At 43.0% G+C, this 24,227-nt stretch overlaps 1 protein-coding gene across 2 annotated transcripts in view; it reads left to right on the plus strand.

Moving 5' to 3' along the window:
* Window positions 1–24,227, plus strand: part of LOC142244913 (uncharacterized) — a 120,627-nt gene that overhangs the window by 84,745 nt on the left and 11,655 nt on the right. For both annotated transcript variants that reach the window (XM_075317017.1, XM_075317016.1), the window contains exons 2-4: window positions 10,365–12,190; window positions 22,113–22,278; window positions 23,236–23,440. In XM_075317017.1, the coding sequence (XP_075173132.1) occupies window positions 10,485–12,190; window positions 22,113–22,278; window positions 23,236–23,440 (2,077 nt within the window). In that variant the 5' untranslated portion in view covers window positions 10,365–10,484. The remainder of the gene's footprint in view (window positions 1–10,364; window positions 12,191–22,112; window positions 22,279–23,235; window positions 23,441–24,227) is intronic.

The following is a 24,227-nucleotide window of genomic DNA, read 5'->3' on the forward strand; positions in this document are numbered from 1 at the left end:
ATAGATAGATAGATAGATAGATAGAGGGATAGATAGATAGATAGATAGATAGATAGAGGGATAGATAGATAGATAGATAGATAGATAGATAGATAGATAGATGAATAGATAGATAGATAGAGGGATAGATAGATGAATAGATAGATAGATAGAGGGATAGATAGATAGATGAATAGATAGAGGGATAGATGGATAGATAGATAGATAGACAGAGGGATAGATAGATAGATAGATAGATAGAGGGATAGATAGATAGATAGAGGGATAGATAGATAGATAGATAGAGGGATAGATAGATAGATAGATAGATAGATAGATAGAGGGATAGATAGATAGATAGATAGATAGAGGGATAGATAGATAGATAAATAGATAGATAGAGGGATAGATAGATAGATAGAGGGATAGATAGATAGATAGATAGATAGAGGGATAGATAGATAGATAGATAGATAGATAGAGGGATAGATAGATAGATAGATAGATAGAGGGATAGATAGATAGATAGATAGATAGATAGATGAGAAAAACCTATATAATGTTCCACCTCCCTGCATTTTCTAAGCTGGCACCCTTTAGTGACTTTCATGTGGCACTTAGGCTACTTTCACACCTCCGGTTTTTGCTATGCGGCACAATCCGGCACTTTGCATGAAAATCGCAACCGGTTTTTTTTGCTGCCGGTTGCGATTTTCCTGCATAGACTTTAATTAGTGCCGCATTGTGCCGCATGGCCTTGCGTTCCGTCCGTTTTTTGCCGCATGCGGCAGATGTAGCCGATGCGGCGGCCGGATGGAACGTTGCCTGGCACGTTTTTTCGTGCGGCAAAAAAAAACCGCATCGCGCCGCATTCGGCCGATGCGGCACATTTTTCAATACATGCCTATGGCGGCCGGATGCGGCGCGATGCGGCAATAACCGCATCCGGCCGCCGCATGCGGTTTTTGCCACTGCGCATGCTCAGTAGCATGCCGCAAGCGGCAAAAACCGGACTGGCCGCAAAGGAAAAACCTATGCAAAGGATGCGGTGTTTTCACCGCATCCGTTGCATAGCTTGCACAGCCGGATTGAGCCGCAGAGCTCAAGCCGGATGTGTGAAAGTAGCCTAAAGGGTGCTTAGCCTTGTATTTAGCCATAAAATAAATAAATAATTAAAAAAAAATGACGTGAGGTCCCCCCATTTTTTGTAGCCAGGTAGGGTAAAGCAGACGGCTGCAGCCTGCAGACCACCGCTGGCAGCTTCACCTTGGCTGGTAATCCAAAACAGTGGGCACCCCACGCTGTTATTTTAAATTATATAAATAATTTAAAACAAAAAACGTGGGGTCCCCCCCATATTGGATCACCAGCCAAGGTAAAGCGGACAGCTGGGGTCTGATATTCTCAGACTAGGGAGGTCCACTGTTATTGGACACTCCCCAGCCTAAAAATAGCAGGCCGCAGCCGCCCCAGAAGTGACGCATCCATTAGACGTGCCAATCCTGGCGCTTTGCCCCAGCTCATCCCGCGCCCTGGTGCGTTGGCAAACGGGGTAATATATGGGGTTGATGCCAGATGTGTAATGTCACCTGGCATCAAGCCCTGGGGTTGGTGAGGTCAGGCGTCTATCAGATACCCGACATCACCAACCCAGTCAGTAATAATTAAAAAATAGACAACAAAAAAAGTTTTATTTGAAAAAACACTCCCCAAAACATTCCCTCTTTAACCAATTTATTGAAAAGAGCACAATCAATTCCACGTCCGGCGTAATCCAATAAGGGGGGGGGGCACGGCGATCCATACCATAGTCGCTGTCCCAGTCAATGAAGAACAGAATGTTCCCCATTGGCTGGGAGAGCAATGCAGTGACCTGAGCTAACATCAATAGGTCAGCTCAGGTCACTGCAGGGGATGACGAGCGCTGCCATCAGGAGCATAGATGAGATCATTACCTTCTGTGATCATCTCCTGTACTGCTGACGTCAGCGCTGTCACTGACTTATCGCGAGAGCCCGTGACGTCACCGCTAGTGACAGTCTCGGGCCGCTCGCGAGTCGGCCCTAGACAGCAGTGACAGCGCTGACGTCAGGAGGCAGGAGATCGTCACAGCAGGTAATGATCTCACCTCCTGACAGCAGCGATCGTCATCCCCGCGGCTCCCAGCACTGCAGGATGTCCGTGTCTGCCTGCGCTGCAGCGTGACAGGCTGCTGACACTGCGGGCAGACACTGACACCCTGCAGTGCAGGCAGCCGCGAGGCCGGAGCAGGACACACACTGCACAGACACCTGGAGGTCGCACGGAAGTGCTTCTGTGCGGCGTCCAGGGAGTGCGACGTGTGTTTCCTCTGCTCCTCTTCCTGGCATAATGACATCGCTTCCTGCAAAACCGCAGGCAGCGATGAGCATTACCGCAGGTAAATCGCGGCTATTCCGGTGGTATACCGCACATCATTGCTACCTGCGGAATACCCCCGGAATACCGCAGGTACCTGCGGAAATTAATGGACATGCACATTTTCTCAAGAAAGTTTCTCGAGAAAATTTTCTCAAGAAATTTTCTTGAGAAAAATCCGCACAGTGCGCACAACTATTTTTTTTTCTCATTGAATTTCATGGGAAATGTCTGCACAAAGATTGCAGACATTTCTCAAGAAATTTCCGGGGCAAATCCGCGGGTAAATCCGCGGGAAAAACGGTCTAGTGCGCACATAGCCTTAAGACGGAAAGACCCACAAACAAGCAAGACCTGAAGGCTGCGGCTGTAAAGGCCTGGCAAAGCATTAAGAAGGAGGAAACCCAGCGTTTGGTGATGTCCATGGGTTCCAGACTTAAGGCAGTGATTGCCTCCAAAGGATTCGCAACAAAATATTGAAAATAAAAATATTTTGTTTGGGTTTGGTTTATTTGTCCAATTACTTTTGACCTCCTAAAATGTGGAGTGTTTGTAAAGAAATGTGACAATTCCTACAATTTCTATCAGATATTTTTGTGCAAACCTTCAAATTAAACGTTACAATCTGCACTTGAATTCTGTTGTAGAGGTTTCATTTCAAATCCAATGTGGTGGCATGCAGAGCCCAACTCGCCAAAATTGTGTCACTGGCCAAAGATTTCTGGACCTAACTGTATATTCTTGTACATAGGTGGCAGTATTATAGTAGTTATAGTCTTGTACATAGGGGCAGTATTATAGTAGTTATATTCTTGTACATAGGGGGCAGTATTATAGTAGTTATATTCTTGTACATAGGTGGCAGTATTATAGTAGTTATATTCCTGTACACAGGGGGCAGTATTATAGTAGTTATAGTCTTGTACATAGGGGCAGTATTATAGTAGTTATATTCTTGTACATAGGGGCAGTATTATAGTAGTTATATTCCTGTACACAGGGGGCAGTATTATAGTAGTTATAGTCTTGTACATAGGGGCAGTATTATAGTAGTTATATTCTTGTACATAGGGGCAGTATTATAGTAGTTATATTCTTGTACATAGGGGACAGTATTATAGTAGTTATATTCTTGTACATAGGGGGCAGTATTATAGTAGTTATATTCTTGTACATAGGGGACAGTATTATAGTAGTTATATTCTTGTACATAGGGGCAGTATTATAGTAGTTATATTCTTGTACATAGGGGCAGTATTATAGTAGTTATATTCTTGTACATAGGGGGCAGTATTATAGTAGTTATATTCTTGGACATAGGGGGCAGTATTATAGTAGTTATATACTTGTACATAGGAGCAGTATTATAGTAGTTATATTCTTGTATATAGGGACAGTATTATAGTAGTTATATTCTTGTATATAGGGGCAGTATTATAGTAGTTATATTCTTGTACATAGGGGGCAGTATTATAGTAGTTATATTCTTGTATATACGGGCAGTATTATAGTAGTTATATTCTTGTACATAGGGGGCAGTATTATAGTAGTTATATTCTGGTATATAGGGGCAGTATTATAGTAGTTATATTCTTGTACATAGGGGGCAGTATTATAGTAGTTATATTCTTGTACATAGGAGCAGTATTATAGTAGTTATATTCTTGTACATAGGGGGCAGTATTATAATAGTTATATTCTTGTACATAGAGGGCAGTATTATAGTAGATATATTCTTGTATATAGGGGCAGTATTATAGTAGTTATATTCTTGTACATAGGAGCAGTATTATAGTAGTTATATTCTTGTACATAGGGGCAGTATTATAGTAGTTATATTCTTGTACATAGGGGCAGTATTATAGTAGTTATATTCTTGTATATAGGAGCAGTATTATAGTAGCTACATTCTTGTACATAAGAGCAGTATTTTAGTAGTTATATTCTTGTACATAGGAGCATTATTATAGTGGTCATATTCTTGTACATAGGAGCAGTATTATAGTAGTTATATTCTTGTACATAGGAGCAGTATTATAGTGGTTATATTCTTGTACATAGGAGCAGTATTATAGTAGTTATATTCTTGTACATAGGAGCAGTATTATAGTAGTTATATTATTGTACATAGAGGCAATATTATAGTAGTTATATTCTTGTACATAGGAGCAGTATTATAGTAGTTATATTCTTGTACATAGGGGGCAGTATTATAGTAGTTATATTCTTGTACATAGGGGCAGTATTATAGTAGTTATATTCTTGTATATAGGGGGCAGTATTATAGTAGTTATATACTTGTACATAGGAGCAGTATTATAGTAGTTATATTCTTGTACATAGGGGGCAGTATTATAGTAGTTATATTCTTGTACATAGGGGCAGTATTATAGTAGTTATATTCTTGTATATAGGGGGCAGTATTATAGTAGTTATATTCTTGTACATAGGGGCAGTATTATAGTAGTTATATTCTTGTATATAGGAGCAGTATTATAGTAGATATATTTTTGCACATAGGAGCAGTATTATAGTAGTTATATTCTTGTATATAGGGGCAGTATTATAGTAGTTATATTCTTGTACATAGGGGCAGTATTATAGTAGTTATATTCTTGTATATAGGAGCAGTATTATAGTAGCTACATTCTTGTACATAAGAGCAGTATTTTAGTAGTTATATTCTTGTACATAGGAGCATTATTATAGTGGTCATATTCTTGTACATAGGAGCAGTATTATAGTAGTTATATTCTTGTACATAGGAGCAGTATTATAGTGGTTATATTCTTGTATATAGGGCGCAGTATTATAGTAGTTATACTCTTGTACATAGGGGGCAGTATTATAGTAGTTATATTCTTGTACATAGGGGCAGTATTATAGTAGTTATATTCTTGTATATAGGGGCAGTGTTATAGTAGTTATATTCTTGTACATAGGAGCAGTATTATAGTAGTTATATTCTTGTACATAGGAGCAGTATTATAGTAGTTATATTCTTGTACATAGGGCGCAGTATTATAGTAGTTATATTCTTGTACATACGGGCAGTATTATAGTAGTTATATTCCTGTACATAGGAGCAATATTATAATAGTTATATCTTGTACATAGGGGCAGTATTATAGTAGATATATTCTTGTACATAGGAGCAGTAATATAGTAATTATATTCTTGTATATAGGGCGCAGTATTATAGTAGTTATATTCTTGTACATAGGGGCAGTATTATAGTAGATATATTCTTGTACATAGGAGCAGTATTATAGTAGTTATATTCTTGTATATAGGGCGCAGTATTATAGTAGTTATATTCTTGTACATAGGGGCAGTATTATAGTAGTTATATTCTTGTACATAGAGGCATTATTATAGTAGTTATATTCTTGTACATAGGAGCAGTGTTATAGTAGTTATATTCTTGTACATAGGGGCAGTATTATAGTAGTTATATTCTTGTACATAGGGGGCAGTATTATAGTAGTTATATTCCTGTATATAGGGGCAGTATTATAGTAGTTATATTCTTGTACATAGGGGGCAGTATTATAGTAGTTATATTCTTGTACATAGGGGGCAGTATTATAGTAGTTATATTCCTGTATATAGGGGCAGTATTATAGTAGTTATATTCTTGTACATAGGGGCAGTATTGTAGGCGTTATATTCTTGTACATAGGTGGCAGTATTATAGTAGTTATATTCTTGTACAAAGGGGGCAGTATTATAGTAGTTATATTCTTGTACATAGGGGGCAGTATTATAGTAGTTATATTCCTGTATAGAGGGGCAGTATTATAGTGGTTATATTCTTGTACATAGGGGCAGTATTATAGTAGTTATATTCCTGTACATAGGGGGCAGTATTATAGTAGTTATATTCTTGTATATAGGGGCAGTATTATAGTAGTTATATTCTTGTACATAGGGGCAGTATTATAGTGGTTATATTCTTGTACATAGGGGCAGTATTATAGTAGTTATATTCTTGTATATAGGGGCAGTATTATAGCAGTTCTATTCTTTTACATAAGTGGCAGTATTATAGTAGTTATATTCCTGTACACAGGGGGCAGTATTATAGTAGTTATATTCTTGTACATAGGGAGCAGTATTATAGTAGTTATATTCTTGTACATAGGGGGCAGTATTATAGTGGTTATATTTTTGTACATAGGGGCAGTATTATAGTAGTTATATTCTTGTATATAGGGGCAGTATTATAGCAGTTCTATTCTTTTACATAAGTGGCAGTATTATAGTAGTTATATTCTTGTATATAGGAGCAGTATTATAGTAGTTATATTCTTGTACATAGGGGGCAGTATTATAGTGGTTATATTCTTGTACATAGGGGCAGTATTATAGTAGTTATATTCTTGTACATAGGGGCAGTATTATAGTAGTTATATTCTTGTACATAGGAGCAGTATTATAGTAGTTATATTCTTGTACATAGGGGCAGTATTATAGTAGTTATATTCTTGTATATAGGAGCAGTATTATAGTAGTTATATTCTTGTATATTGGAGCAGTATTATAGCAGTTATATTCTTGTACATAGGGGCAGTATTATAGTAGTTATATTCTTGTACATAGGGGCAGTATTATAGTAGTTTTATTCTTGTACATAGGAGCAGTATTATAGTAGTTATATTCTTGTACATAGGGGCAGTATTATAGTAATTATATTCTTGTACATAGGAGCAGTATTATAGTAGTTATATTCTTGTACATAGGGAGCAGTATTATAGTAGTTATATTCTTGTACATAGGGGCAGTATTATAGTAGTTATATTCTTGTACATAGGAGCAGTATTGTAGTAGTTATATTCTTGTACATAGGGGCAGTATTATAGTAGTTATATTCCTGTATATAGGGGCAGTATTATAGTGGTTATATTCTTGTACATAGGGGCAGTATTATAGTAGTTATATTCTTGTATATAGGGGCAGTATTATAGCAGTTCTATTCTTTTACATAAGTGGCAGTATTATAGTAGTTATATTCTTGTATATTGGAGCAGTATTATAGTAGTTATATTCTTGTACATAGGGAGCAGTATTATAGTAGTTATATTCTTGTACATAGGGGCAGTATTATAGTAGTTATATTCCTGTATATAGGGGCAGTATTATAGTGGTTATATTCTTGTACATAGGGGCAGTATTATAGTAGTTATATTCTTGTATATAGGGGCAGTATTATAGTAGTTATATTGTTGTATATAGGGGCAGTATTATAGCAGTTCTATTCTTTTACATAAGTGGCAGTATTATAGTAGTTATATTCTTGTATATAGGAGCAGTATTATAGTAGTTATATTCTTGTATATTGGAGCAGTATTATAGTAGTTATATTCTTGTACATAGGGAGCAGTATTATAGTAGTTATATTCTTGTACATAGGGGCAGTATTATAGTAGTTATATTCCTGTATATAGGGGCAGTATTATAGTGGTTATATTCTTGTACATAGGGGCAGTATTATAGTAGTTATATTCTTGTATATAGGGGCAGTATTATAGTAGTTATATTCTTGTACATAGGGGCAGTATTATAGTAGTTATATTCTTGTACATAGGAGCAGTATTATAGTAGTTATATTCTTGTACATAGGGGCAGAATTATAGTAGTTATATTCCTGTATACAGGGGCAGTATTATAGTGGTTATATTCTTGTACATAGGGGCAGTATTATAGTAGTTATATTCTTGTATATAGGGGCAGTATTATAGCAGATCTATTCTTTTACATAAGTGGCAGTTTTATAGTAGTTATATTCCTGTACACAGGGGGCAGTATTATAGTAGTTATATTCTTGTACATAGGGAGCAGTATTATAGTAGTTATATTCTTGTACATAGGGGGCAGTATTATAGTGGTTATATTTTTGTACATAGGGGCAGTATTATAGTAGTTATATTCTTGTATATAGGGGCAGTATTATAGCAGTTCTATTCTTTTACATAAGTGGCAGTATTATAGTAGTTATATTCTTGTATATAGGAGCAGTATTATAGTAGTTATATTCTTGTATATAGGAGCAGTATTATAGTAGTTATATTCTTGTACATAGGGGGCAGTATTATAGTGGTTATATTCTTGTACATAGGGGCAGTATTATAGTAGTTATATTCTTGTACATAGGGGCAGTATTATAGTTGTTATATTCTTGTACATAGGAGCAGTATTATAGTAGTTATATTCTTGTACATAGGGGCAGTATTATAGTAGTTATATTCTTGTATATAGGAGCAGTATTATAGTAGTTATATTCTTGTATATTGGAGCAGTATTATAGCAGTTATATTCTTGTACATAGGGGCAGTATTATAGTAGTTATATTCTTGTACATAGGGGCAGTATTATAGTAGTTATATTCTTGTACATAGGAGCAGTATTATAGTAGTTATATTCTTGTACATAGGGGCAGTATTATAGTAATTATATTCTTGTACATAGGAGCAGTATTATAGTAGTTATATTCTTGTACATAGGGAGCAGTATTATAGTAGTTATATTCTTGTACATAGGGGCAGTATTATAGTAGTTATATTCTTGTACATAGGAGCAGTATTATAGTAGTTATATTCTTGTACATAGGGGCAGAATTATAGTAGTTATATTCCTGTATACAGGGGCAGTATTATAGTGGTTATATTCTTGTACATAGGGGCAGTATTATAGTAGTTATATTCTTGTATATAGGGGCAGTATTATAGCAGATCTATTCTTTTACATAAGTGGCAGTTTTATAGTAGTTATATTCCTGTACACAGGGGGCAGTATTATAGTAGTTATATTCTTGTACATAGGGAGCAGTATTATAGTAGTTATATTCTTGTACATAGGGGGCAGTATTATAGTGGTTATATTTTTGTACATAGGGGCAGTATTATAGTAGTTATATTCTTGTATATAGGGGCAGTATTATAGCAGTTCTATTCTTTTACATAAGTGGCAGTATTATAGTAGTTATATTCTTGTATATAGGAGCAGTATTATAGTAGTTATATTCTTGTATATAGGAGCAGTATTATAGTAGTTATATTCTTGTACATAGGGGGCAGTATTATAGTGGTTATATTCTTGTACATAGGGGCAGTATTATAGTAGTTATATTCTTGTACATAGGGGCAGTATTATAGTAGTTATATTCTTGTACATAGGAGCAGTATTATAGTAGTTATATTCTTGTACATAGGGGCAGTATTATAGTAGTTATATTCCTGTATATAGGGGCAGTATTATAGTGGTTATATTCTTGTACATAGGGGCAGTATTATAGTAGTTATATTCTTGTATATAGGGGCAGTATTATAGCAGTTCTATTCTTTTACATAAGTGGCAGTATTATAGTAGTTATATTCTTGTATATAGGAGCAGTATTATAGTAGTTATATTCTTGTATATTGGAGCAGTATTATAGTAGTTATATTCTTGTACATAGGGAGCAGTATTATAGTAGTTATATTTTTGTACATAGGGGCAGTATTATAGTAGTTATATTCCTGTATATAGGGGCAGTATTATAGTGGTTATATTCTTGTACATAGGGGCAGTATTATAGTAGTTATATTCTTGTATATAGGGGCAGTATTATAGTAGTTATATTCTTGTACATAGGAGCAGTATTATAGTAGTTATATTCTTGTACATAGGGGGCAGTATTATAGTAGTTATATTCTTGTACATAGGGGCAGTATTATAGTAGTTATATTCTTGTCTATAGGAGCAGTATTATAGTAGTTATATTCTTGTACATAGGGGCAGTATTATAGTAGTTATATTCTTGTATATAGGGGCAGTATTATAGTAGTTATATTCTTGTATATAGGGGCAGTATTATAGCAGTTCTATTCTTTTACATAAGTGGCAGTTTTATAGTAGTTATATTCTTGTATATAGGAGCAGTATTATAGTAATTGTGATCCGTTGTTGTGTATAAAGCATCCTAAATCTGTCTTTTCTTTATTGCTCAGGATAAGTCACCTGATTGGATCCATTCCAGGACATCGCCATCATGGTCTCCACATAAAGAGCTCAATAACTCTGGCAGAATGTGAGTACTCCCAGCAGACTGAGCAGCTGCTTTCCATACTATGGACGCTCCGCATCATCACGGCTGCTTACAGGGACCCCTCTATCTCCTTCAACATCCGTGTGCAAAGCTCCCATGTCCATCTGCTATGACATACATCCGCGCGGATGAAACGCATGAACATTGCAGCGTCATTCCAAGCCCCCAGAACTATCTGCTGTGCACCAGCCATGGCTTAGAGACGTCCTCGCCGAGCAGCATGCATCCATTAAAGAATGTAGCTTGCCATGTTCCTGGAGGGCAGTGTCACCCGCTGCCGGCATGCCACGCAGGGAATGCACCACTGGGCACGGCGGTGGAACCGCGACTGTATCGGAGCTTGGAGAACCTCCACTGGGCAGAGTCCAGCGTGTTTGCACATTATAGGAGCATGGATAGCGAGTTCCTGCTGCACTGTAGAAGCACCAGACACCTTTCAGAAGGATCCGCAGGGAGTACGCTTCTCCGGGGCCTGTCAGAGACAGTGGCCGGCCAGCACCACTTTCCTGCGCCTCCTTTTGCCAAAGTTCATCAGTGGCTTTTTCTTTCAGCGGATGACAAGGTCTCCTATGGTGATGCCAAAAGGGAACTGAAGGAGAGGCTGAGGACGCACAGCTCCAAAATCATAGAACCCAGCAGGCCCCTCCGCCCCCAGGCCTGTCTAGTGGGCTGCGTGGCAAGGGAAGCCACAGATAGACTATGCCAGTCCTGCAAACACAAGGCGCCATGTAGTGCAATCTCTGCCAGCCCTGCACTGCCAAGGAGCACAATGCCGGCAACCCGGCAAAGCACAAGTCTCTTACATCTCAGAGCCGACCCAGAGCACATTAAACAGGAGGCGAGACGGAGATTACAGCTCCGCAGGCAAAACAGCTCCCCCAACCTGACTCTGTACCAAGAAGAGAATGACAGCAAAAGTCTAGTCAAGTCAAAGACGGCAGAGTCCTTCAAAGAGCAGAGGCCGTGGCCAGGCAGAACGCTGGAGGCAGAGACGGCAGAGTCCTTCAAGGAGCAGAGGCCGTGGCCAGGCAGAATGGTGGAAGCAGAGACGGCAGAGTCCTTCAAGGAGCAGAGGCCGTGGCCAGGCAGAATATTGGAGGCAGAGGCCACTGCAAGGCCAAGTAACAAGGTCAGGTTCTACATCCCAACATTCGAAGAATTCAAGAGGCTGCGCAGTAAGGAAAAGAAATATGATGTCCACGTGCAACCCACGGACTCCTCCATTAGTGCAACCTCAGGACACGAGCCGGACACCAGCTGTTACCAAACTCCCGGCACTGATTCTCCAAGCAAGGCCACCATACAAGGCTCCACGTCTGCATTGCACGGGACTGGTGCTTTGCTGGATCTCCCCCAGCCTGACGGTGGCGCTAACACTGGAGATCCGTTCATGGCACAGGATAGGCTACTAGACCGCAGAGCGCACCCCTCGTGTCGGCCGGCGTTCACAGCTCCCATTTGTTCCTGTCCTGTTTCAAGGTTTCCATTGCAGGCGTTAAACATGCATAGCACGAAAGAGGAGCTTGTGGTGTGTGAGCCCCATGTGTCTGGTGCAAACATCGCTAGTGGACTCCCCGGGATGGCTGAGCAGGGTCTCCCTTCTGAAGCCCATTCTTCTTGCTGTCCATCTTTGCTTTTAGAAGCAACTGATCTGTCCGGTTATGGCGCCAAGCTGCAGAAGATGAAGGACGGCCTCATAGGATCGGCTCTGGATCTGATCAAGAAAAGGTAGTGTGATGTCTGACGCTTACTTATCAAATGCCCTGGTGATGACGATGGTGACGCTGAACATTCAGTAACATCATCAGAGACTGTGGAACTGTCCTTCCTCTCAGATATACTGTAGCGTGGCGCGGGGCGATAATTGGGGCGAGCTGCTGTTCTCTCGCCCCGGCACGCTACAGGAGTGATGGGGTGGTCCTGGCTGGGTGTGTGGACTTGTGTCGTGAGGGCAATTCGCCCTTGTAGGCTGGCACAGTCTTGTACGTAAATGTAACTTGACAAACACACAGGGAATAGCGGGTGCACATTGTCACAAATGTTTCTTGCTCAAGACAAGGCGTCGCCACCAATAGTCCCTCCACTCCGTCCAGCCTAGTTGTTCCTGTCCTCAATAGTCCCGATTGCTTCACCACCACCCGGCTCAACATCACAGTACCGTCCATGAGAGTCATCCTGTCCCTTACACTTCTCCTTGCCTAGGAGATGGGTTGCCAGCTTCACCTTCTGTAGTCGTAGACTGGGGCCTCGATGCTGAGCGTCCTGTGTGAGGAACCGACTACCCCAGTCACTCATTCTCCTGGTCACCACACTGGCCAGTTTAGGAAGAATACTTTATGAACCTTCCACCTCCTTTGCACGCTATCCCTGGCTCATGTCTCTCTTAGCTGTAGGAACACCCACGTCATGGGGCAGAAGCACGTCTGCTCTAGCTGCAAACTAATGTGTCTGAAGTTCTAGAAGGAAACCTGTTCCTTTCCCTGCAGGCTGACCCTTCCCCTATGGGCTGGTCCCACCATGGCTGCCCCTACAGCCTATTGCTGGGCAGACTTAACCTTTTACCTACATTTCTATACACACTATAATCCTCTGCATTATTACATCCCACATAACACTGCTATGCCTTACATTATACAGGAACATCTACATTCCATTATCAACACTGCTACATCTTACACAATATACATTCCTGCATTCATGCATTATTACACAGCATTCACGCAATTGGTGTCTTCATGAATGAAATACGACCACAGGTCCCATGCCTTACACCTTCTCACACCTCCGTCCACCTCAGTCCACTTCCTTAGATTTCCTTAGACCTCTGTCCACCTCCATACACCTCCATCCACTTCCTTACACCTCAATCCACCTCCTTACACCTCCATCTACTTCCTTAGATCTCCTTAGACCTCTGTTCACTTCCATACACCTCTATCCACCTCCATCCACCTCCTTACACCTCCATCTACTTCCTTAGATCTCCTTAGACCTCTGTTCACTTCCATACACCTCTATCCACCTCCATCCACCTCCTTACACCTCCATCTACTTCCTTAGATCTCCTTAGACCTCTGTTCACCTCCATACACCTCTATCCACCTCCTTACACCTCCGTCCACCTCCTTACACCTCCATCCACTTCCTTAGATCTCCTTAGACCTCTGTCCACCTTCATACACCTCCGTCCACCTCCTTACACCTCCGTCCACCTCCTTACACCTCCATCCACTTCCTTAGATATCTTTAGACCTCTGTCCACCTCCATACACCTCTATCCACCTCCTTACACCTCCATCCACTTCCTTAGATCTTCATACACCTCCGTCCACCTCCTTATACCTCCATCCACCTCCTTACACCTCTGTCACCTTCATCCACCTCCTTGCACCTCCGTCCATCTCCTTAAACCTCTGTACATCTCCTTACACCTCCGTCCATCTCCTTACACCTCTGTCCATCCCCTAACACCTCTGCCCACCTCCTTACATCTCCATTCTACATCAAGAAATGAGGAGGTGGTCTGGGATTTATGACCCCCATTATTGCCCTGGGTTCTTGTTGAATACAAGCCAATATTTGGGGGGTATTCAGTTATTTTGCAGACTTCAGCAGGTTTTCATCACAGATTTCTCAAAATTTTTGTTCCTAGAGGACTTATCCTCAAGTGAAAATCATCACCTTTTGCTCCTATTTGATTCCCGGTGCTTTCCTAATGTTTTTTATATTCTGTCATGCACTTCCAAGAGTTATGGGCCTTTTTATTTTGCACTAAATTTGGGGTGTATTCTAAGGGAGCGTAGCAGACAGCATTCTCTGGAGGTGTCTGTATAATTACCCCCTGTGTAAAGGCCAGAAGAATTGGACCCCAAAAATCCCTTGTCTGTAAATGTACGGAGGAGTTAAAAAGAACTCATGAGAGTAGCGGGAATAAAACTGAGCAAACCCTGGACATTGGTGAGGTGACAGGTCCCCGTAATGTGGGGGAAAGACGGTCATGTGTCTCCCGAATCCCCGATTACAGGACTTGTCCCACCCCGAGTGTGGAGCGTGGAAGGCTTTGTGCACAAGGAGTTATGTGTAGAGTCTTATGGAGCAGATCCACCCAAAAATGCCACAAAAGCTCCTGTAAACTTTGGAGATACTTTTCTACTCTTCCTCTTCTACTCTTCCTCTACTACTCTTCCTCTTCTACTCTTCCTCTTCTACTCTTCCTCTTCTATTCTTCTCCTTCTACTCTTCCCCTTCTACTCTTCCCCTTCTACTCTTCCCCTTCTACTCTTCCTCTTCTACTCTTCCTCTTCTACTCTTCCCCTTCTACTCTTCTCCTTCTACTCTTCCTCTTCTACTCTTCCCCTTCTACTCTTCCTCTTCTACTCTTCCTCTTCTACTCTTCCCCTTCTACTCTTCTCCTTCTACTCTTCCTCTTCTACTCTTCTCCTTCTACTCTTCCCCTTCTATTCTTCCCCTTCTACTCTTCCCCTTCTTCTACTCTTCCTCTTCTACTCTTCCCCTTCTACTCTTCCTCTTCTACTCTTCCTCTTCTACTCTTCCCCTTCTACTCTTCTCCTTCTACTCTTCCTCTTCTACTCTTCTCCTTCTACTCTTCCCCTTCTACTCTTCCCCTTCTATTCTTCTCCTTCTACTCTTCCCCTTCTACTCTTCCCCTTCTACTCTTCCCCTTCTATTCTTCTCCTTCTACTCTTCCCCTTCTACTCTTCCTCTTCTACTCTTCCCCTTCTACTCTTCCTCTTCTACTCTTCCCCTTCTACTCTTCCTCTTCTACTCTTCCTCTTCTACTCTTCCCCTTCTACTCTTCTCCTTCTACTCTTCCTCTTCTACTCTTCCCCTTCTACTCTTCTCCTTCTACTCTTCCTCTTCTACTCTTCTCCTTCTACTCTTCCCCTTCTACTCTTCCCCTTCTATTCTTCTCCTTCTACTCTTCCCCTTCTACTCTTCCCCTTCTACTCTTCCCCTTCTATTCTTCTCCTTCTACTCTTCCCCTTCTACTCTTCCTCTTCTACTCTTCCCCTTCTACTCTTCCTCTTCTACTCTTCCCCTTCTACTCTTCCTCTTCTACTCTTCCTCTTCTACTCTTCCCCTTCTACTCTTCTCCTTCTACTCTTCCTCTTCTACTCTTCTCCTTCTACTCTTCCCCTTCTATTCTTCCCCTTCTACTCTTCCCCTTCTACTCTTCCTCTTCTACTCTTCCCCTTCTACTCTTCCTCTTCTACTCTTCCTCTTCTACTCTTCCCCTTCTACTCTTCTCCTTCTACTCTTCCTCTTCTACTCTTCTCCTTCTACTCTTCCCCTTCTACTCTTCCTCTTCTATTCTTCTCCTTCTACTCTTCCCCTTCTACTCTTCCTCTTCTATTCTTCTCCTTCTACTCTTCCCCTTCTACTCTTCCTCTTCTACTCTTCCCCTTCTACTCTTCCTCTTCTACTCTTCCTCTTCTACTCTTCCCCTTCTACTCTTCTCCTTCTACTCTTCCTCTTCTACTCTTCTCCTTCTACTCTTCCCCTTCTACTCTTCCCCTTCTATTCTTGCCCTTCTACTCTTCCTCTTCTATTCTTCCTCTTCTTTTCTTCCTCTTTTCTTCTCCTTGTACTCTTCCCCTTCTCCTCTTCCTCTTGTACTCTTCCCCTTCTACTCTTCCTCTTCTACTCTTCCTCTTCTACTTTTCTCCTTCTACTCTTCCTCTTCTATTCTTCTCCTTCTACTCTTCCTCTTCTACTCTTCCCCTTCTATCTTCCCCTTCTATCTTCCCCTTCTATCTTCCCCTTCTACTCTTCCCCTTCTATTCTCCCCCTTCTACTCTTCCTCTTCTACTCTTCCCCTTCTACTCTTCCTCTCCTACTCTTCCCCTTCTACTCTTCCTCTTCTACTCTTCCTCTTCTACTCTTCCTCTTCTATCTTCCCCTTCTATCTTCCCCTTCTACTCTTCCCCTTCTATTCTCCCCCTTCTACTCTTCCTCTTCTACTCTTCCTCTTCTACTCTTCCCCTTCTACTCTTCCCCTTCTATCTTCCCCTTCTACTCTTCCCCTTCTATTCTCCCCCTTCTACTCTTCCTCTTCTACTCTTCCCCTTCTACTCTTCCTCTCCTACTCTTCCCCTTCTACTCTTCCCCTTCTATCTTCCCCTTCTATCTTCCCCTTCTATCTTCCCCTTCTACTCTTCCTCTTCTACTCTTCCCCTTCTATCTTCCCCTTCTATCTTCTCCTTCTACTCTTCCCCTTCTATTCTCCCCTTCTACTCTTCCTCTTCTACTCTTCCCCTTCTACTCTTCCTCTCCTACTCTTCCCCTTCTACTCTTCCTCTTCTACTTTTCTCCTTCTACTCTTCCTCTCCTACTCTTCCCCTTCTACTCTTCCTCTTCTACTCTTCCTCTTCTACTCTTCCTCTTCTACTCTTCCTCTTCTACTCTTCCCCTTCTACTCTTCCCCTTCTACTCTTCTCCTTCTACTCTTCCCCTTCTACTCTTCCTCTCCTACTCTTCCCCTTCTACTCTTCCTCTTCTACTCTTCCTCTTCTACTCTTCCTCTTCTACTCTTCCCCTTCTACTCTTCCTCTTCTACTCTTCCCCTTCTAATTTTCCCCTTCTACTCTTCCCCTTCTACTCTTCCCCTTCTACTCTTCCCCTTCTACTCTTCCTCTCCTACTCTTCCCCTTCTACTCTTCCCCTTCTACTCTTCCCCTTCTACTCTTCTCCTTCTACTCTTCCCCTTCTACTCTTCCCCTTCTACTCTTCCCCTTCTACTCTTCCCCTTCTACTCTTCCCCTTCTACTCTTCCTCTCCTACTCTTCCCCTTCTACTCTTCCTCTTCTACTCTTCCTCTTCTACTCTTCCCCTTCTACTCTTCTATTCTTCTCCTTCTACTTCTCCTTCTCCTCTTCCCCTTCTTCTCTTCCTTTTCTACTCTTCCTCTTTTTTTTTTTATTATTATTTATTATTATTGTAGCGCCATTTATTCCATGGCGCTTTGCAAGTGAAAGAGGGTATACGTACAACAATCATTAACAGTACAAACAGACTGGTATAGGAGGAGAGAGGACCCTGCCCGCGAGGGCTCACAGTCTACAGGGAATGGGTGATGGTACAATAGGTGAGGACAGAGCTGGTTGCGCAGTGGTCTACTGGACTGAGGGTTACTGTAGGTTGTAGGTTTGTTGTAAGAGATGGGTCTTGAGGTTCCTCTTGAAGCTTTCCACGGTAGGGGAGAGTCTAATATGCTGAGGTAGAGCGTTCCAGAGTATGGGGGAGGAACGGGAGAAATCTTGTACGCAATTGTGGGAAGAGGAGATAAGAGAGGAGCAGAGAAGGAGATCTTGTGAGGATCTGAGGTTGCGTGCAGGTAGGTACCGGGAGACTAGGTCACAGATGTAGGGAGGAGACAGGTTGTGCATGGCTTTGTTTCTCATGGTAATGTTTTGAACTGGAGTCGGGCGATGGGAAGCCAGTGAAGGGATTGGCAGAGTGGCGAGGCTGGGGAATAGCGAGGGGAGAGGTGGATTAAGCGGGCCGCAGAGTTTAGGATAGATTGGAGGGGTGCCAAAGTGTTGGAAGGGAGGCCAGAGAGCAGGAGGTTGCAGTAGTCGAGGCAGGAGATGATGAGGGCATGCACTAATGTTTTTGCTGATTCTTGGTTAAGGAAAGCACGGATCCGGGAGATATTTTTGAGTTGTAGTCGGCATGAGGTGAAGAGGGCTTGGATGTGTGGCTTGAAGGGTAGAGCAGAGTCGAGGGTTACTCCAAGGCAACGAGCTTGTGAGACTGGGGAGAGTGAGCAACCATCGAGTTTGATGGAAAGGCTTGTTGGAGGAGATGAGTGAGGAGGAGGAAAGACAATGAATTCTGTTTTGTTCTCATTAAGCTTTTGGAATCGCGCAGAGAAGAAGGATGAAATAGCAGACAGACATTGTGGAATTTTGGTTAGTAGAGAGGTAATGTCAGGTCCAGAGAGTTAGATCTGCGTATTATCAGCATAGAGATGATACTGAAAGCCGTGGGACTCTATGAGCTGTCCCAAGCCGAAGGTGTAGATGGAGAACAGCAGGGGTCCAAGAACTGAGCCTTGGGGGACACCAACAGATATGGGGCGAGATGAGGAAGTGGTGTGAGAATGGGAGACGCTGAAAGTTCGGTCGGTTAGGTATGAGGATATCCAAGATAGGGCCAAGTCTGTGATGCCCAGAGCTGAGAGAAGCTGTAGTAGGAGGGAATGGTCTACTGTGTCGAAGGCAGAAGACAGGTCCAGGAGGAGGAGGATAGAGTAGTGTCACTTGGCTTTGGCGGTTAGTAGATCATTGGTGACTTTGGTTAGGGCAGTTTCAGTAGAGTGATGTGGTCGGAAGCCAGATTGTAGCTGGTCAAAGAGGGAGCAGGAGGAGAGGTATGAGAACAATTCAAGATGGACATGCTGTTCCAGTAGTTTTGAGGCATAGGGGAGAAGGAATATGGGGCGATAGTTTGACACAGAGGATGGGTCAAGGGAGGGCTTTTTGACGATGGGTGTAATGGAGGCATGTTTAAAGCATGAGGGGAATACACCACTTGTTAGTGATAGGTTGAAGAGATGGGTTAGGGCTGGGATGAGGACTGCGGTGATGTTGGGGATGAGGTGCGATGGGAGCGGGTCCAGTGCACAGGTGGTTAGATGTGATCTTGAGAGTAGAGTGGAAAGATTGTTTTCTGTCATGGTGGAGAAGTTGGATTTGGAGGAAGAGGGCTGAGTAGCTATGATGAGGGGCTGTGGGATTGTAGGACAAAGCTTGCTCTGATGCTGTCAATCTTCTGCTTGAAGAAAGAGGCAAAGTCTTCAGCTGAGATGAGAGGAGAGGGAGGTGGTGCTGGAGGACGGAGGAGAGGAGAGGGAGGTGGTGCTGGAGGGCGGAGGAGAGAATTGAAAGTGTTGAATAGCTGTTTAGGGTTGTGAGAGAGAGAGAGGATATGAGGGATGAGAAGTAGGTTTGTTTTGCAGCAGTGAGTGTGGACTTGAAAGTGGGAGGGACTCTTTATATGCAATGAAGTGCTCAGTGGAATGAGACTTCTTCCATCTGCGCTCAGCAATTCTGGAAGCCCGTCTCAGTCCTTCTACTCTTCCCCTTCTTCTCTTCCCCTTCTACTCTTCCCCTTCTACTCTTCCCCTTTTACTGTTCCTCTTCTACTCTTCCCCTTCTACTCTTCCTCTTTTACTCTTCCTCTTTTACTCTTCCTCTTTTACTCTTCCTCTTTTACTCTTCCTCTTTTACTCTTCCTCTTTTACTCTTCCTCTTTTACTTTTCCCCTTCTACTCTTCCCCTTCTTCTCTTCCCCTTCTACTCTTCCTCTTTTACTCTTCCTCTTTTACTCTTCCTCTTCTACTCTTCCTCTTCTACTCTTCCTTTTCTACTCTTCCCCTTCTACTCTTCCTCTTTTACTCTTCCTCTTCTACTCTTCCTCTTTTACTTTTCCCCTTCTACTCTTCCCCTTCTTCTCTTCCCCTTCTACTCTTCCTCTTTTACTCTTCCCCTTCTACTCTTCCTCTTTTACTCTTCCTCTTCTACTCTTCCTCTTTTACTTTTCCCCTTCTACTCTTCCCCTTCTTCTCTTCCCCTTCTACTCTTCCTCTTCTATTCTTCCTCTTCTACTCTTCCCCTTCTACTGTTCCCCTTCTACTCTTCCTCTTCTACTCTTCCTCTTCTACTATTCCCCTTCTATTCTTCCCTTTCTACTCTTCCTCTTCTACTCTTCCCCTTCTACTCTTCCCCTTCTACTCTTCCTCTTCTACTCTTTCCCTTCTACTCTTCCCCTTCTACTCTTCCTCTTCTACTCTTCCTCTTCTACTTTTCTCCTTCTACTATTCCTCTTCTATTCCTCTCCTTCTACTTTTCCTCTTTTACTCTTTTCCTTCTACTCTTCCTCTTCTACTCATCCTCTTCTACTCTTCCTCTTCTACTCTTCCCCTTCTACTCTTCCTCTTCTACTCTTCCCCTTCTACTCTTCCCCTTCTATTCTTCCTCTTCTACTCTTCCTCTTCTACTCTTCCCCTTCTATTCTTCCTCTTCTACTCTTCTCCTTCTACTCTTCTCCTTCTACTCTTCCTGTTCTACTCTTCCTCTTCTATTTTTCCTCTTCTATTCTTCCCCTTCTACTCTTCCCCTTCTACTCTTCCCCTTCTACTCTTCCTCTTCTACTCTTCCTCTTCTACTCTTCCTCTTCTACTTTTCCTCTTCTACTCTTCCTCTTCTACTCTTCTCCTTCTACTCTTCCCCTTCTACTCTTCCTCTTCTATTCTTCTCCTTCTACTCTTCTTCTTCTACTCTTCCTCTTCTACTCTTCCTCTTCTCCTTCTACTCTTCTTCTTCTACTCTTCCTCTTCTACTCTTCCTCTTCTCCTTCTACTCTTCCCCTTCTACTCTTCCTCTTCTACTCTTCCCCTTCTACTCTTCCCCTTCTACTCTTCTTCTTCTACTCTTCCCCTTCTACTCTTCCCCTTCTACTTTTCTTCTTCTATTCTTCCCCTTCTACTCTTCCCCTTCTACTCTTCCCCTTCTACTCTTCCTCTTCTACTCTTCCTCTTCTACTCTTCCTCTTCTACTCTTCTCCTTCTACTCTTCCCCTTCTACATTTCCTCTTCTATTCTTCTCCTTCTACTCTTCTTCTTCTACTCTTCCTCTTCTACTCTTCCTCTTCCCCTTCTACTCTTCCTCTTCTACTCTTCCCCTTCTACTCTTCCCCTTCTACTCTTCCCCTTCTACTCTTCCCCTTTTACTCTTCTTCTTCTACTCTTCCCCTTCTACTCTTCTTCTTCTACTCTTCCCCTTCTACTCTTCCCCTTCTACTTTTCTCCTTCTACTCTTCCCCTTCTACTCTTCCTCTTCCACTTTTCCTCTTCCACTCTTCCTCTTCCACTCTTCCTCTTCCACTCTTCCTCTTCCACTCTTCCCCTTCTACTCTTCCTCGTCTACTCTTCCCCTTCTACTCTTCCTCGTCTACTCTTCCCCTTCTACTCTTCTTCTTCTACTCTTATCCTTCTACTCTTCCTCTTCTGCTCTTCCCCTTCTACTCTTCCCCTTCTACTCTTCCTCTTCTATTTTTCCCCTTCTACTCTTCCCCTTCTACTCTTCCTCCTCTATTCTTCCTCTTCTATTAGTTTTTTCCCGCTGCTATAGATTATGGAAAATGCTGGTAAATAAATAAAAGTGCCTGTCATGTCTGCGGTGGAGTTCTCCTGAAATCCAGTCCAAAATTCACACGTCAAGTCAAAAGGCTTAAAAAAATGCTTAAATCCCCCCTCCACCCCCCATCCCCTACAAAACAGGCATTTCCATGTGCGGTTTCCAGTAGAAAACCGATTCTTCTGAAGGCCCCAATAATCCCCTTGTGCTCGGCGCCTTCGGTCTGTTGATGGTCGCTCTGCCGCCGTCCGGGCCGCCCCTGTGCCGGATTCTCACCAGTTGTCCCAGCGTATTCTTCTCTCCTCCCCGGACACTTCTCCGATTCTTTGTTCTGAGTTGATGACTGATTTTGTGGCTCGTTCTGGTGACCCGGGCGTGGTGACGGGGATTACTTTTTTGTTGCTTGACAATACCATTTCCAGGAGGAGTTGTCCTCTTGCGCAGGACACATTATTCACTTCTCTGATTGTTACATTTTGCTTTTCCAACAGCTGCAGCTCTGAAAGTTCCGAGACCCCGACCAGCGCATCATATGACATCCCAAAAGCCAATCACACGCCAGAGCGACAGACCTGTCAATCATCTGCTGTATCCATGGCAACAAAAATGAGTAAAAGCACAGCAAGCAAAGAGCTGACCTGCGACCCCAAGCCCAGTGTAAGTATGGGGGTGCTCGGGTGCGGGATGGGGGGTGACATTGCGGTATGTTATCTCATTCCTGTCAGGTATACTCCTCTTGGGAATGGTTCCCTATGGTGGAGCGAGGCCTGTGGGGGCGCTGTGGGGGTCTCCATGAGCTTATATGTGCCGCCGGCTGAGATGCTCTGTGCACTTAGGTGAACGCTGACCGGGGAATTGCTGAGCAGATCGGATACAGATCTGATGATCCAGAGATCAGGGCACATCAGTGACAACAATCTGCACACAGACACCGCCGTGTATATGGAGTATGAATCGCACACAGTGTGCACCCTCACATATCCAATATCTCCCCACACTGCACACAGACACCGCCGTGTATACGGAGTATGAATCTCACACGGTGTGCACCCTCACATATCCCATATCTCCCCACATTGCACATAGACACCGCCGTGTTTTCGGAGCATGAATCGCACACGGCGTGCACCCTCACATATCCAATATCTCCCCACACTGCACACAGACACCGCCGTGTATACGGATGATGAATCGCACACAGTGTGCACCCTCACATATCCCATATCTCCCCACACTGCACACAGACACCGCCATGTATACGGAGGATGAATCGTACACGGTGTGCACCCTCACATATCCAATATCTCCCCACACTGCACACAGACACGGCCGTCTATATGGAGTATGAATCGCACACGGTGTGCACCCTCACATATCCCATATTTCCCCACACTGCACACAGACACCGCCGTGTATACGCAGTATGAATCGCACACGGTGTGCACCCTCACATATCCCATATCTCCCCACACTGCACACAGACACCGCCGTGTATACGCAGTATGAATCGCACACAGTGTGCACCCTCACATATCCCATATCTCCCCACACTGCACACAAATCACCGAGTCACCTGCATGGGGGTGATCATCAATTAAATGCTTTATTTTCCAGATCTGCGGCCCTGGGTGTCGGAGGTCCAGCTCAGACATGACTCACGAGGCTGCAGAGTCTGGAAAGGCCCAACGCGGGTGTCGTCTTCGCCCACACTTCAGTGACCCCATGCCCACCGATGCCGTGAAGAGGAAACAGTTAGAGCTGAAAATCGCAGCAGCGGCTCGTCACCATGCTCAGAAGAGGAGGCAGGATAGAGAGAACGGTAACTGTCAATCAGAGGCAGGACAGAGAGAACGGTAACTGTCAATCAGAGGCAGGACAGAGAGAACGGTAACTGTCAATCAAGGCAGGACAGAGAGAATGTGAACTGTCAATCAGAGACAGGACAGAGAGAATGGTAACTGTCAATCAGAGGCAGGACAGAGAGAACGGTAACTGTCAGTCAGAGGCAGGACAGAGAGAATGTGAACTGTCAATCAGAGGCAGGACAGAGAGAACGGTAACTGTCAATCAGAGACAGGACAGAGAGAACGAAAGGTAACTCAGTCAGAGACAGGACAGAGAGAATGTGAACTGTCAGTCAGAGGCAGGACAGAGAGAACGGTAACTGTCAGTCAGAGGCAGGACAGAGAGAATGTGAACTGTCAATCAGAGGCAGGACAGAGAGAACGGTAACTGTCAGTCAGAGACAGGACAGAGAGAACGGTAACTGTCAATCAGAGGAAGGACAGAGAGAACGGTAACTGTCAATCAGAGGAAGGACAGAGAGAACGGTAACTGTCAATCAGAGGCAGGACAGAGAGAACAATAACTGTCAATCAGAAGCAGGACAGAGAGAACGGTAACTGTCAGTCAGAAACAGGACAGAGAGAATGGTAACTGTCAATCAGAGGCAGGACAGAGAGAACAGTAACTGTCAATCAGAGATAGGACAGAGAGAACAATAACTGTCAATCAGGCAGGACAGAGAACGGTAACTGTCAATCAGAGGCAGGACAGAGAGAACGATAACTGTCAGTCAGAGACATGACAGAGAGAATGGTAACTGT

This window comes from Anomaloglossus baeobatrachus, chromosome 7 (genome assembly GCF_048569485.1).
Source record: "Anomaloglossus baeobatrachus isolate aAnoBae1 chromosome 7, aAnoBae1.hap1, whole genome shotgun sequence".
NCBI classification, from domain to species: domain Eukaryota; kingdom Metazoa; phylum Chordata; class Amphibia; order Anura; family Aromobatidae; genus Anomaloglossus; species Anomaloglossus baeobatrachus.